The sequence below is a fragment of the Oreochromis aureus genome, linkage group 5 (assembly GCF_013358895.1).
Source record: "Oreochromis aureus strain Israel breed Guangdong linkage group 5, ZZ_aureus, whole genome shotgun sequence".
Taxonomy (NCBI): Eukaryota; Metazoa; Chordata; class Actinopteri; order Cichliformes; family Cichlidae; genus Oreochromis; species Oreochromis aureus.
The window spans coordinates 15,347,983-15,362,019 of record NC_052946.1 but is presented as its reverse complement, the minus strand read 5'-3'; the positions used below and the strand labels follow the sequence as shown (position 1 = coordinate 15,362,019).

General features: G+C 41.7%; 1 protein-coding gene across 1 annotated transcript in view; it reads right to left on the bottom strand.

Annotated features, from left to right (window-relative positions):
• The window catches only part of kif21b (kinesin family member 21B), a 73,258-nt gene that overhangs the window by 12,718 nt on the left and 46,503 nt on the right, over nucleotides 1-14,037 (bottom strand). Inside the window, exons 26-31 of the mRNA XM_039612266.1 lie at nucleotides 13,834-13,944; nucleotides 6,071-6,207; nucleotides 5,613-5,793; nucleotides 5,200-5,364; nucleotides 4,424-4,541; nucleotides 4,150-4,320 (exon numbers count right to left, since the gene is read on the bottom strand). Of these exons, the coding sequence (XP_039468200.1) occupies nucleotides 4,150-4,320; nucleotides 4,424-4,541; nucleotides 5,200-5,364; nucleotides 5,613-5,793; nucleotides 6,071-6,207; nucleotides 13,834-13,944 (883 nt within the window). The remainder of the gene's footprint in view (nucleotides 1-4,149; nucleotides 4,321-4,423; nucleotides 4,542-5,199; nucleotides 5,365-5,612; nucleotides 5,794-6,070; nucleotides 6,208-13,833; nucleotides 13,945-14,037) is intronic.

The window sequence follows — 14,037 nt, the reverse complement described above, 5'->3', positions numbered from 1 at the left end:
GTTTAAAACAGCAAGACATAGTAACTGTTGGATGAAGACTGTGTTTGGTTATATTGCCTGCTAGCAGACAATGATGTTAACAGAGGACAGAAAGAACCTTAACACCCGCCCATGGTGCTCACACATAAGGATTATACTCAGACAGCCTTCTCAAATATAGTATCCCCAGGTCACAAAAAACATAAAAGCGGACGTGGAATTTCAAATGGAGCCTTGTGTTGTTTTCACCCTCTGATGGTGAAATTTATAGTACGTCAACCCAAATGGATCCAAGCTGACCCTCACAGATGTGTAAAGCTTAACACTAACAATACTCAGCCGTATATAGGAAGGATCCTACTCTGGCAACATCTGTTTAATAAATATGTCTGGCTGCGTAATTATTCTATTATTCTTTCTATTAATGGACTTTACAGGTTCCAGCTAATGATCGATACAAAAAAAGCTAAACTTAAGATCACAGTTTCACAACCTTGAATTAAAACCTGCAACAGACGATCTGAAAAAGGTGTTTAATACCAGAAAAGTTTAATAAATGATAACAGTATGGAAGTTGCACATGGGCAATGCAATTTGAAAGCAAAAAGAGAAATCTCCCATATCCTCCTGAGACCATGTGTCCTCAGATGGACTTTATATTTTGACTTTAGATTAGTGAAGTCGTGTGAATGGCTTTACGACATACCTGCAAGCCAGCAGCTAATTTTTGTTGAAAAGCTACCTTACATAAAGGTTAGGAAGAGAAGGAAGGAAAGTGCTTTCATCAAAAATTTAAATACATTTTAAAACCATTGAAGTTTCAGGGCTACCAAAGATTACAATCTCTTTACATAATGACAAATGGAGGCTATCTACACCTGGTTTAAGGCCTAGTAATCGCTGTGCTGTTTAAGTGTGTGGTGTCACAATGCCAAGTACTACAGGGCCTTCTCAGGCCTCCAAAAAAGGTGGATGTCCATGACTCTGTCAAAGAATTCAAAAAGACCTCCAAAAAAAGCTCTCTGCAAATAATGTCGATTTTGAGGGAATAATAAAACCTGTACAGAACCTGCAGGTCCTGCCAATTGTGACCTCCGGCTTTTATCACTGGATTTGCAGGTAACTCTTGCATTTGTTGTTGTTAAAGAATAGTCCAGGTTACAGTCAGTCTCTATAATCAGATTCAACAAATTAAACTTGAATGGGCGGCTTTGCAAGAAAATGCCTTTGATGCCCAAAACCACATTCGAGAAAAACTAGTTTGCCAATGAACAGACGGAGCAAAGCTTTTGGAATAACATAGAAATCAAGTTAGAGCAGTTTGACCACAATAACCGTAGACCTGTTTGGTGCAGATCACCGTTTCTGGGTTCCATTTTCAGCCTTAGAAGTTGGGGAACAAGACGCCATTAATTCAACTTTAAATTCTGCATCTTATAAAGAGTACTTGGAGATAATGTTAGGCCATCTGAAAGTAGCTTGAACCAGAAGTAGCCCTTTCAACAGCATAATCAAGCCCTGATTTGAATTTCACTGAAATGTTATAGGGCCTCGATTTAAAGCAGGCTTTACATACAAGAAAACCCACAAAGATGCTGCTGCTGCTGAGTGAACTTGCACGGTGAAGTAGTCAGTCAATATCAGAGACTGCTAGACTGTTATGCAAAACATTTACAAGAAGTCATTACTGCTAACGGGTTGCAGTACCAGCTTCTGAGGCCAAGGGTACACTTAATATCTCACAGTATAATATTACCCCCACTTACAACTTTGTGGAATAAATCATTGAAAAAGTTATCTTCTTCCTCACATTTATCTTTAAGTGTGTCAGCTTTGTCTGTAGGCTTTGTTTCAATGAGGATCAAGTGTTTCCCTATGTAAATATGCCAATAAAGCCAACAATTTATATTGGATGTACTCACTTTTTCATATGCACACTGTAAGCGTTAATGCCTGGGCGACACCTCAAGAGAGCAACAGCTCTCTCCGACATCCACAGCATAAGCAGGTCGATAAAGTCATAAAAAAAAACATGCATGCTTGAAATTGTTTTTCAGAAGGTATATTAAGCTATTTATCAAGCCAGAGGGAATCGCTAAACTACAGTTTATAGTGATTATAAACAAATTGCTTCACATATCCCTCTAGGAAAAAACTCTATAACGTCGGCATTTTAACAGAGGGGTCAGAGCAGCAGGGCTCAGAGCAGAAGTCCTGAAGGAAGTGCAGTTTCAGACTCTACTGTAATATATTCTATTATACCCCGAGCCACAGTTTGATCCCATTACATAATTAGACAGAGAATACTGAGTTAGGAAGGCTGTAAAACGGATTCTGTTGGCTGCTTCACAAATGAGGTTAGGGTCATAAGCCACAGACCACAGCAATGACTGAGCTGATTTAATTCAGCCTTTGAAAGGAAAAATAATATCTTGTGTTCTTGTTTTGTCAATTTGGATAAACAAAGGCTAAACAGCACTGTTGCTAAACTTTAGAAAGTGCAGCTTCATATGCAAATTACTATGCATGTAAATAAGCCACATCCGCCCACGAGGTGGATTATTATGCATTATTAACGTATGCAGGCAACAGGGGCTACACAGGAGACACTGCAGAAATCAGCAATTGCATATAAACACACAACCAAACACACACACATCCACACACACACACACGCCCACACACACTGACTCTCCTCCTTGTTACCTGTGGCTGTGATGCGTGTGAGCTCTTACACCCTAATGTTGACACAGTGCTTTCCTGCCACATTACACATGGTGACACTGTTGATTCTCTGCACAGAGTGGGTAAAGACACGAAGGGAGAACTGCGCTGGCAGGGAGCTGTCCACCGACTGAACAGGAAACGCAGCCCTTCGCTGTCACCGTTGTGCCAGTGTCGGATAACTGGGGCGAGGGGGGGTGGGTACAGTCTCTAACAAAGTGGACACAGAAAATGTTCGTTTGTGTCGCCGGTGTGTCCACCTCCAGAAGCTTCGGTCTCGATAGACACATCGCAATTACGGGGATCAATAAGGAAAATGTCAATTGGTACTCCGGCTCCTAGGGAAGTATTCTCTGGGAAATGTTTATAAGATGACTACAAATAAGAATCAGACTGACTCCCCATTTTATTTTGCTTTAATAAATCAGCTCAACGCTAATCCTTACTTCTGATATCGTGCAAGGAATCACTTGATATGTGAAATTCAAAGGTTTGAGATTGATTGTTTCCAAATATTTGCCATCATTGCCATCATTTAAAGGAGTTTTTTTTCATAATTTGTCATGGATTTAAGGACGGCTGTCAAACTGTGCATTAATATGGATAGATGCTCCTACACTATATTGAAAAAAGAACCTACTTATTACACACCTACAGGAGCTGCTCAGCCACGGAAACCCATACTATGAAGCTCCCAGCACACAGTTTCTGTGCTGATGTTAATGCCAGAGGATGTTTGTTTTGGCTCCAAAAAAACCAAAAACAAAAGCAAGGACACAGGATGTAAAAAAAAGGTCCCTGAATTAATTTTTTTCTATTAACTGGCACCACATATGAACATCAGGACTCGACCACATGGCAATTAACACTAAACCACATGAGCAACTGGAATAATTTCCATTTAAAATAATAAATAAAGTAACAAGAAAAATAATTTGTGACATTTTGGATAATGGACTTGTTAATTCGTTTCCTGTTAATCTGCACTTGTTCGCCAGAGAACCGATTCATTAAAACTGCCTTCACTGCTGACAGAGAGGATCAGAGGGCAATTATCTACCAGAGCACTGTGCCGCGTTCAATCTGCACTCCTTACACTTTGCAGAAAGATTGACTTTGCCCTGCAGATAATAACGGTCAAGACATTGTAAAGTAAAAGCCTCACAGGCAGGTTCGTACCAGATTTCATGAGGATTTTACAATGATGCACAGTCAAGGAGGCATTCTTTAAATGTGATGTACGAAGTCTGCGCTCGCTTGAATATAAAATAGTCTTGTTCCTGTTCACTCAGACCTACTGACCTTGCATAGTGTGTGGGAATCAATACATCTGCCACATGAAGCCCTGTTTTTTAATAACCCACAGCGAGTGTTGGTATGTTCTCAGTATAGTGATAGAGGTCTGTTCAGACCCCTCCTGTAACACAGATGCAAGCATCCACACACCTGCGTGAGCTCCTGTTGCTCCAGTTCCCATTTCTTGATGCCGTTGTCTCTCGATCCACTGAACAGCACATCTCCCTGCACAGCCAAACACTCGATGCCATCATAATGTGGAGGCTCAAAGTTATGAGCTGGACCTACGTTTCCCAGAGTTCCCTCTGCCACGTCAAACACCTGACAGGAAAGGAAACATTTGTGTGTATCTTTGATTTATAAGGTGACAGACAATGATATTCAGATATATTAAGAATGAGTGGTTTTTGTAGGCTTTCTGTACCTTGACGTAATGATCTTTGGAGCCAGTGATTACTTGATCTTTGCCCAGCAGAGACTGCCCCACTGTGAGACATATGACAGAGCCGATGTGGCCTGTCAGCTTCCCCATTGCTTGCATCCTACACACAAACCGAAATACACAACAAGCAGAAACCAAAAGAAGGTGAAACAAAGGTCTGTGAAACTCATCATTTGTACGAACTTTGAGGTGTCGCTGAATGAATCCAGTTTCTCTCTCACAAGTGAAGTAAAGCTGCAGAGACGCGGCAACGCCATGGGCAGAAATGAAATGTTTAATACATTCATTTTTCATTTCTGGGGGGTTCTTATGCATCATTAAATGGTTCTGAGCCCCTCAGCGTAAACTGTCTGGTCCAATCTGTTAATAATTTCCCTCTAGAAGCATAAAAACTGAGGAGAGAGCGATGCTTCCACAGGATGCCAGGAATGATTCCTGGTAGAAAACATGCTCATGATCACGCTTCATATCCTCAGCACTGTTTTTTTTTTTTTTTTTTTTTGCCGTCTTTTTAAATCTTTTGTCAGCCTTTTTGAAGCTCTTCTATCAAATGTTAATCAGCTCGCTGGCTGATTAACATGCAATAAGTGAATACATCCACAGCCATGTCTAAATGAATTTAAAGAGTGGGCAGTAAAGAAATTAAGTGCATAGATGAAGCACGCATGAATGACTGACAGAGTCTTTAAGCAGTAACTGGATGAGTAGATGAATGAATATAATAATGTATTAACGGATTAATTCATCAACAAATGTACCTGTTGAGGTCCCAGATGCGAACAGTGTTTCCAGCAGCAGCATAGAGCACTGATCCTGACGGGTTGAGAGCTATCTGGTTGATCTGACACTCGCCCTGAGCAAAGGTAATTGTGCGGGTGGTGGTGCCGGCGCACGCATCACCTGAAACCACCTGCCCTGAAGAGCTGTGGGGTTGAAGAGGAAGAAGAAAGGTAGAAAAAAACACAAGAAACAGAGAAGTAAGTGCAATCAGCAGTTGTCATTTCCTCTACTTTAGCTTGTCATATTTCTTCAACTGGAGGCACATCGCTGAGCAGAAAAAGAAAAAAAAAGCCTTTTAAAATCACTTCCATTAAATCTCTCCAAGCAAGGCTGTAATTCTGGCAAAAGCTCTAAACTTTTCCACCCGATGGTTTCCCTGCGCGAAACTTACGTGAGCGTTCGGACGCACTTGGCCGCGTCGCGGATGTCCCACACCTTGATGTAGGAGGTGGACACAGAGAACACCAGACAGGAGGAGGGGCAGTATTTGACAGACACGACATTGTTTGGGTGGCCTTTGAGGGTGACGATCTCCTGACCTGTTACCAGGTTCCACATCTTGCAGGTGCGATCTGGAAGAGGGGAGAAAGTCAGACGCATTACAAACAGTCCACTAGTCAGTCCAACTATTTGTCAGACTGTAATAAAATCCCTTCCTCCTCTCACTCTGTTAAACAAAATTACGAAGCATCGCAGAAACATTTGCTCAAATGCTACAGTAACAGTTTATTGGCACAATTTCAGTTTAATTGGTTTACAGCTTGAGAGGAATCAATTTCAACTGATAAGCTCTGTAAAAGGCATTTCAAAGGAAACACTCCAACGCTGCTGTTTTAGCGATGTGTTTACCTTTAGATCCAGTGAAGAGCAGCTCATCTGTAGCGTCCACACACAGCACTGGCTTTGAGTGGCCCTCGGCTACAGAAACACATTGCAGGGGTGCAGTTCGACCCCCCTTCACACCCCCGATGGGACTGATCACACCCCTACGGTTCACAAACACACAGAAAGTGTCAGAGTGGTTCCAAAATCAATCAACCAGCAAGATTTAGGTTTGCAAGGCACAGGCTGACCACAAACATGCATTTTTTTTGTTGACTATACAGAAGCAATACAAACCCATACATTGCTCACTGAAAGCGCTCAGATAAACTACTCCCTTGAAGAACTATACACACAATTGTGTTTCCATCACTTCAGGCGCAGGGGCCTTCATCCTACAACTTAATGGCCTACTTTAAGAGGTGAGATGTCTCACCCAAAATGTGTCTGTAAACAGATTTATGCCCACACCGTATCAGTTAAACAAGTAGACACACTTTCCTGATGGCGTTAGCCCGCGCGCTCCATCTCACTTTCCCCTCCCTCTTTTCTTTTTGTTGTGGAGCAGCCCAATTAAGGCACTACAGCAGTAAGAGCTGCTTTCTTATTCAACTCGTCTTTCTCCTTCCCTCACACACACATGCACACACACAGTTATCCGCACACAGTCTCTATATTATGTGCACTCAGTCTCTCTAGCTTGGACCTCTGCTTCCCCTCACCATCCCAATCTATGTCCCACTGACAGGCCAGGGTCCCAGAGCGCCTGGAGAGCAGTCAGCGGAGTGAGACAGAGCAGGGAGCGGGTGAGAGGAAGAGGGAGAGCTGTGGGAAAATTGGTCCCCGATGGGCTTCACAAGTGGTGGTTAGTGTGCGTTTGTGTGTGCATGTGTGAAAGAGAGAGAGAGAGGGTGAAGTAACAGGCAAAACACTGAAGAGGAGCCGGAGGATGTGAGGAGAGAAAAGAATATCTAACACTGCACACAAAACTCAGGACAGATTTGTTTCTGCACGGAGTGAGCAAAATACAGAAGGGTGTGCTTCAAACTTGTCAAGGGTGACAACATGCTCATCTTCTGTTTCACAGCACGGATGCTCATGTCCAGCATGACAACACACACACAAATAAACACACAAGTCAAATCAAAAGTGAAACCGCAAATCATACTTGGTATGTCTGTTACGGTGTTTCAGAACGCCAACCAAAGTCAAAAGTCTCATTCATCAGCAAGTAAAAGGAAGCCGCATGCACGTCTGCCAAATTTCACCCCCCCAGAGAAACACAAAAAAGAAACTGCACACAAGAAGCTCAAAATAATTGATGACAGCAGCCACAGCCTGGAAGACCAATTCCACAGCAGCCCGGAACTCAAAAATAAACCCCACCACACCGAGACGTCAGCAGCACCACATGCAGAGTCCATTCTCCATCGCTCAGACGGGAACTGACTCTCAGCAGCGCCAGAGCCAATGCCCTTTTAGTGCCCAGGAAAAAGGGTTACGTGACATGTGTGGGTGAGCGGTGAGGTGTGATGAGGCGATAGCATTAGTCTGATTAGGAATACAGATATAAAGTCAGACTGTGACAGGAGCTTTATGGTGCAAACACAGTCAGCCCGACACATTTTTCTTAAACTTCAGCTGCTTTTGAAAAGGTGACGTCAGAAAACTGGTGACTGGTTTGAGTTTACAAAGAAGAAGAAAAGCGATCCATGTTTAATAAAGACAGACAAGAGGAAGGGAGTAAATATGTATGTTTCATATACTTATTTTTAAAGGGGTGTTAGTTAAATAAACCTTACTAATTTTAGCCCATTATTTTGCCTGATTAAAGTCTTCATGTTCCATTCTCTGTGATTAAAATGAAAATTAATCTAAAGTAATTACCAGAAACACTATTTATTTCCTTTCTTAATAGAATCTTAGCTTAACCAAGCTACTTTGGTGACCTGACAATAAATTAAAACAAAGCATTAGTTGATTAGTCTGGATATTTTCTTCGGTCTCTCTCTTTGAGTCGCTCGTTTTCCTCGAAAAAGGACGTATGGCACACGCTGCACATGCGGCACTGTATTTCTGATGGTACTGCAATGCTCCAAATAGCAGAAACTGTTTCGGTTCTATCAGCATACATGGAAGATATCATCGTGTGCTATAGTGTGTTATGCAGCATGGAAGAGCTGCTAATGGATGTTGCAGGGCCAAGACCCAAGAGACCAGCACTAATGAAAACATGCAGGGGGGGGGGGGGGTACTCTCTGCAGTGCACAGAAAAAAAGACAGAAGGATCCTGATGAGAGGAGCATCTATTTGTGTGTGTGGCTAAAAGAAATACAGATGCCCGATGAAAACTATACAAAGGTCCATGTGTTTGTCTTAAAGAAATTAATTGACGTTTTGGGAAATATGTTTTTTTGTTGGGACACAAGGTGGCAAGAAGGTCCTGGGTCTGAATCCACCAGCCAATAGAGAGCTTTTTGTGTGGCGTTTGGAGTTTCTACCTGTGTGAGACTCTCCAGGTACTCCGGCTTCCAAAGACATGCAGGAGGTTGGGTTAACTGGTGATTCTAAACTGGTCATAAGTGTGAATGTGAGTGTAAATGACTGCCTGTCTCTCTGTATTAGCCCTGTGATGAACTGGCGGCCTGTCCGCCACTCACCCCATGACAGCTGGGATTGGCTCAAACAACCCCCCCCACCCGTGACCCTGAATTGGATAAGCTGAAGAAAATGGATGGATGCTTATTTGATTTACAGCTAAACAGGAAGCCACTTCTAGCAACTGCTTACTTAAATCTGTTAAAATTCAAAATGGTGTGCTTTGTTTTGTCTAAGAAATAATGAATACTGCCATATGCAAAACGAGCACAAACACATCTAAAGCTTGATCAAAGTTTTTATTAATTATTATAAATACTGTGTTAAATCTGTATAAAGAGCTTCTGGTTAGCTGGCAAACTGGGCTCCTTAGGTTAAGAATGAGGTAGGGACAAAAAGCCCTGTAAAACCATGAATTGCCATTGTTACACTTCAGCTTTCACTCTTATAGTTAAACGTAGCTAAATGACCGCTGAGTCCAGCTACGCAATTAATAGACATGCATGAGTGTCTATTAAGTAGACGTTCAAATATTCATTTAACTCATATGTTATCAATCCTCTGTCCTTTAACAAGACTGCATTTACCAAGTGGCTGACCATGGAGACCATTAAGAGGAGTAATTACTTTAATTTCCACCAGTTTCTTCAGCCTGAAAAAAAAAGTGGTGTGGTTCACTCTGACCACAAATACAAGATCACAGCGATGGAAAAGCCTGGGTGGGTCGAGAGAAGCGGTCTGCGGTTAAAACATGCACACCCGATGGAATATGAAGGTGGGGATGAAGAGGCCAGGTGAGGCGCTGACGACTGGTGGAGACGAGATGACACCGAGTGAGTCAACAGGCAAATGGGAAAAACAGAGAGTGAGAGAGAGACAGATACGGTTCCTCTACCTGAGCACCTCTGAGAGCGAGGAGTCGCTGTCATCCGACCTAGAGGCAGAAGAGGAGCAAGGGAGAGGGAGGGAGGGCAAGGTGGGAAGAGGAAAGGGTTAATCACGCTAAGAAAAGACAGAAGGGTTACTGGCAAAGGGTTAAAAAGGAGAGGAGTGACTAGTGGAAGGGATTTTAGATATAAAGCAATGAGCAAACTGACAGGAAAGCTCGGTCAACAGTAAAGCTTGCTCTGCGATTATCGCGTGGTTCGCCATGAAAGGTGCTGCTTCACAAAGACAATCACTGAACAGGCTTTACTGTTTGACCAGTGTCTGCACAGAAAGCTTTAAAGAAACTGTTTCATGTTTGGGGAAAAAATTATTCACTTTCGCACCACGTGTCAGGATGTAAAGACTAATACCTCTCTGAGTCTCGCAGTTCGATTACTACTAGCAGCTAATAGCTTAGCATAGTCTTGAAGGGCAACGTTTGTCTACCAACACCTCTGAAGCACCTCTAAAAAAAATACTGCAAACAATAATAAATCTCAAGACACTTGAGATTAATAGGATTATGTTTTGTATGAATTAAACAAACAAGATATATGGTAATGTCCAGATTAATGAGACTTAGCGGTGATGGTGAGCTAGCTGTTTCCAATGGCTAGCAGTCTGGCTAACAGCTACTGGCTGTGACTGAATATTCAGTATACGGACATGCGAGAGGTAGCAATCTTTTCGCGTAATGCGATCCAAGAAAGCAAATAAGTGCCTTTCCCCAAATATGAAAGTATCTGTGTGAACAAAGAACCTGAAAGAAAACGAAAGACAGTCAAGGAGGAAGCACTGACGCCAGGATAGTCGTACGCAAAGGTTACACTTGTCCTGTCCTCTACGCATGACTATAGTATGATGTCAGTGTGTCCTCCTAAATCCACTCTTTCCTGCCACATTTAGCTAATTAGTACAGAAAAGGCATCGGGGGTGGCAAACAGAGTTAACAGAAGGGAAAATCCAGTTGACTAGACAATAAGGGAAACACATTTCCAGGCCACACCCACACCTCCCAAAGAGCTTAAAGGGAAATAATGATATGTGTGTAACAATGCAATAAAAGTGTTATTATATTGTAAATATTTTATAGCCTCTGGTTTCTCACTAAGAGGGCCCGGGCTTTTCACTCTTAGCATGAAATAATAAAACAGAAAGTTCTGGATATGTCCGGAGGGAACAGCGGTGTTTAAAGGTGACGGCAATTCTTCCAGTTCTTGGCATTTACTGTCAGCCGTAGTGGCTATTAGCACAGAGCAATTTGACTCACTTTAAAATACTTTTAAAATTTATTGATTATGGAGCATGCAAAAGTAAAGCGAATTCAATTCAAAGCCTCTTTATCCAAGACATGACAAGGAAACTTTGTTTGAAATTCCTCGTCCTCATTTGTCTTTCAAATCAGTGTCAAACACTTGATCCCAGTCTCTTGGGAAACCAGTCTACTCAAACGTGAAAGAACAGAAACACAATATAGTCCAGTCAAAATCACAGACATTTCACATTTTAATGGGTTTGATTATGTATATATTGCTGGATTAAGCTGTAAATGTGTGTCCGAGATGAGAAATTAAGTGACAGAGAACGTGTGAGTGATGTAAACCTCTGCTAAGCGTTGTACCCACTGCTTGCTTTTTAAACAAGAAGCAACAAAACCACACACATGGCTTCCAAACACATTTTTCCATCAAAACTAGTACCAGTATATATTCCTGTCTATCACACCTGTCAGAGTACATAATGTTATATATAAAAAAACATGAAAACATTAGATACTGATAATTAAGAAATGGTGCCATCACAGCCCTGAAGCTAAAGACAGTAAAAAAATGTTTCAATATGAACGACAGCTATTGCATTAAAGCGCTATAGAAAGAAAACCTTTTTATTGATTTATATAACCGCTGATTTAAAGCCTAAAAGATCTCCAGTGCTCAACACATTTATTAGACCACCATCAATTGTAAAGTTTATGCCACATCTGCCCTAAATTAATAGTACTGGTTTTTACCAAAATCATATTTTATGATTCTGTAATGGTTAAGCCACCAGTATGCTCAAGCTCTTTAATCAAAATGAAATTTATACCACCATAATATAATTATTGCTGTTATCTAAGATTTTCCAGATTTATCGTTTTATATTAAAAAAGCAGAAAAACTAGACAAGCACATTATTATTTTGTGATTAAGATGCAAAGTTGCTGTTGTTTACTTACATTCCTGAATAATTAGTTTTAGTGGTTGAACGTCATGCTTGATTAATTACTGATTTTCCAGAGAGTCCCATGTGGATATAAAAACAGTAATTCAGTTCAGTGCGTTCGGTAATTTTTAGTTTTAAACAGATTTTTGACATATTTGAAAAATATTGGGGTTTTCTTGTTTTTATGACAGAGGGTCTAATAAATTTGTTAAACACTGTACGTACGACGTGCTGCAGAAGCTGGACTAGAACCAAGCAACAATAGGGTACTGTTAGTCAGTGTAACCTTTATTTAACCATGCAGGTCACCGTAGTTGTGAACGTTTGGTTAAAATCTGCAGAGAGTACTCGAGCAGCACATTTGTCTAAACCAAACAGAGTAAAGAACACTATCTATTACTGTGTATTAGATATGACACAGGATTATTGCAGACACGGTCCAAATGATTTTTCCCAGGAATCTTGTATGTGAAAATATAACACAATGTCTATATAACGTTTGCCAACAAACTGGCTCCAGATGCATTGTTTGCAATAATCTCAGCAATGCCTGGATTACGTTTCACAAAGCAGTACAACAAAGCTGGATTAAACAATGAGCCCGCTCAATTTCCCTTTTCAGTTCAACCGCAACTGTGTGCACAGGTGTACAGTACAACCAGAATATCTGACAACATATCAAATGGGAACTTTTTTCAGCCTCTGTCCCAGAGTTCCCGTATTGACTGAGCAAACTGAAATTATGTGAATACCACATCAGCAATCTACTGATGTGCTGAAATCAAAGCTTTGGGTACCTTATTAAGACCCTAAACAAAAACATGTCCCATTCCAAGTTGGAAAAATCCTAAGAATGACAACAGCTGCACAGAAACATGACAACAGCCATCTCATTTACCTACCCCTGCTCCAGATAATCAGCACCCACACGCTCCAACACATGCAACCCACATAAAGCACACACACACACACACACACGCACAGCCATGACACCCTAACTCGTTTCACACAGCATCCTTGCTGCCAATTAGGTGTTAATAAAGCTGAGAAATGCTGTGGATTAGCACAGATTAGACATCAACTTTAGAGCAGAGGCTGAAATCAACTGCTGACATTTGTCAGAGCAGAAAGTTTGAATTGATTGTAAGCAGGAAGGAAACAAGACCGCCTGCTCCTTCCCGACTCTGCATTAACATGCATCTCATGCCCACATTTTCCCTCAATCCGATGTAGTAAGATTACACAAATACACGCTGAGAGGTGTTTATAATTCTTTTACCTTTTAAAAAAATGACATCAGGAATGGGACCGCTCAACATCACGGCTGACACCATCCTCAGAAATTATCATAAATTTGAATTAAGTTTTGTCATGCACAGCCTCAACAAACCCAGTATTATAAGATAAGATTAATTACAGGGCTGTTTATATTGGATTATATAAGATTGGTCAGGCTGATTTCTCTTTCCTTTGCAAAACGCAGATAATGAAGATCATTGTCATGCACAGCACGTCACCTCAAAACTGATTTCATATCATACCACATCCTGGTTGCTTCCCAGCCACTGCTGCCCTGACACCGCATTTCAGCAGTGGGTGTTACCATCTGAGCTGCCCCCCACACCCCCCTCTCCTGATTTGCCATTGTCTCCTGGTAATTTCTGTATGAGAATTGGAAGCCTACTGCAATTACACCTCATTGTCACCGCTGCTACGCGCAGGTTTGAATAGATTGCGGTTTGGGTTTGACACCTGGATTCCAAGACTGCCTGCACCATCTGTTTCTGCGGGATTCACATTAATGCCAGAAGAAAGGGATTTATCTAAGAAAGGGATTCAGATGAAGGCAAGCTACTAGTAAACATTCTTAAAAGGCTTATTTAAATTATTGACAGAAGCACTTTCCTTTCAAAAGGCCTGACCTTCAGCCTGTCTGCAGAAAAACTGAGGCAAAACATGGAAGAGGGAAAAAAGAAGAAAAGAAAAAAGGATGGGAATCTTTCAAAGTGTGACCGACTGATGGACACAGGTGGCGTTTGTGTGTATGGATCTGCACTCACTTGTCCAGAGCAGAACCTTGGGTTTGGTTGCTGGTGAGCCTCGAGAAGACGTTGCGGTCATTCCTGGTCCTCAGAGGAGGGGAGGAGGGGGGAGTGTAGCCATCAGTCGGCCTGACAAGTGGCAGAAAGATGGTGGAGTTTAGGATGAGGAAGTTAAAGAGTCCCACTGTGTAAATAAACAGCTAGAACAAAGTGCGATCCATC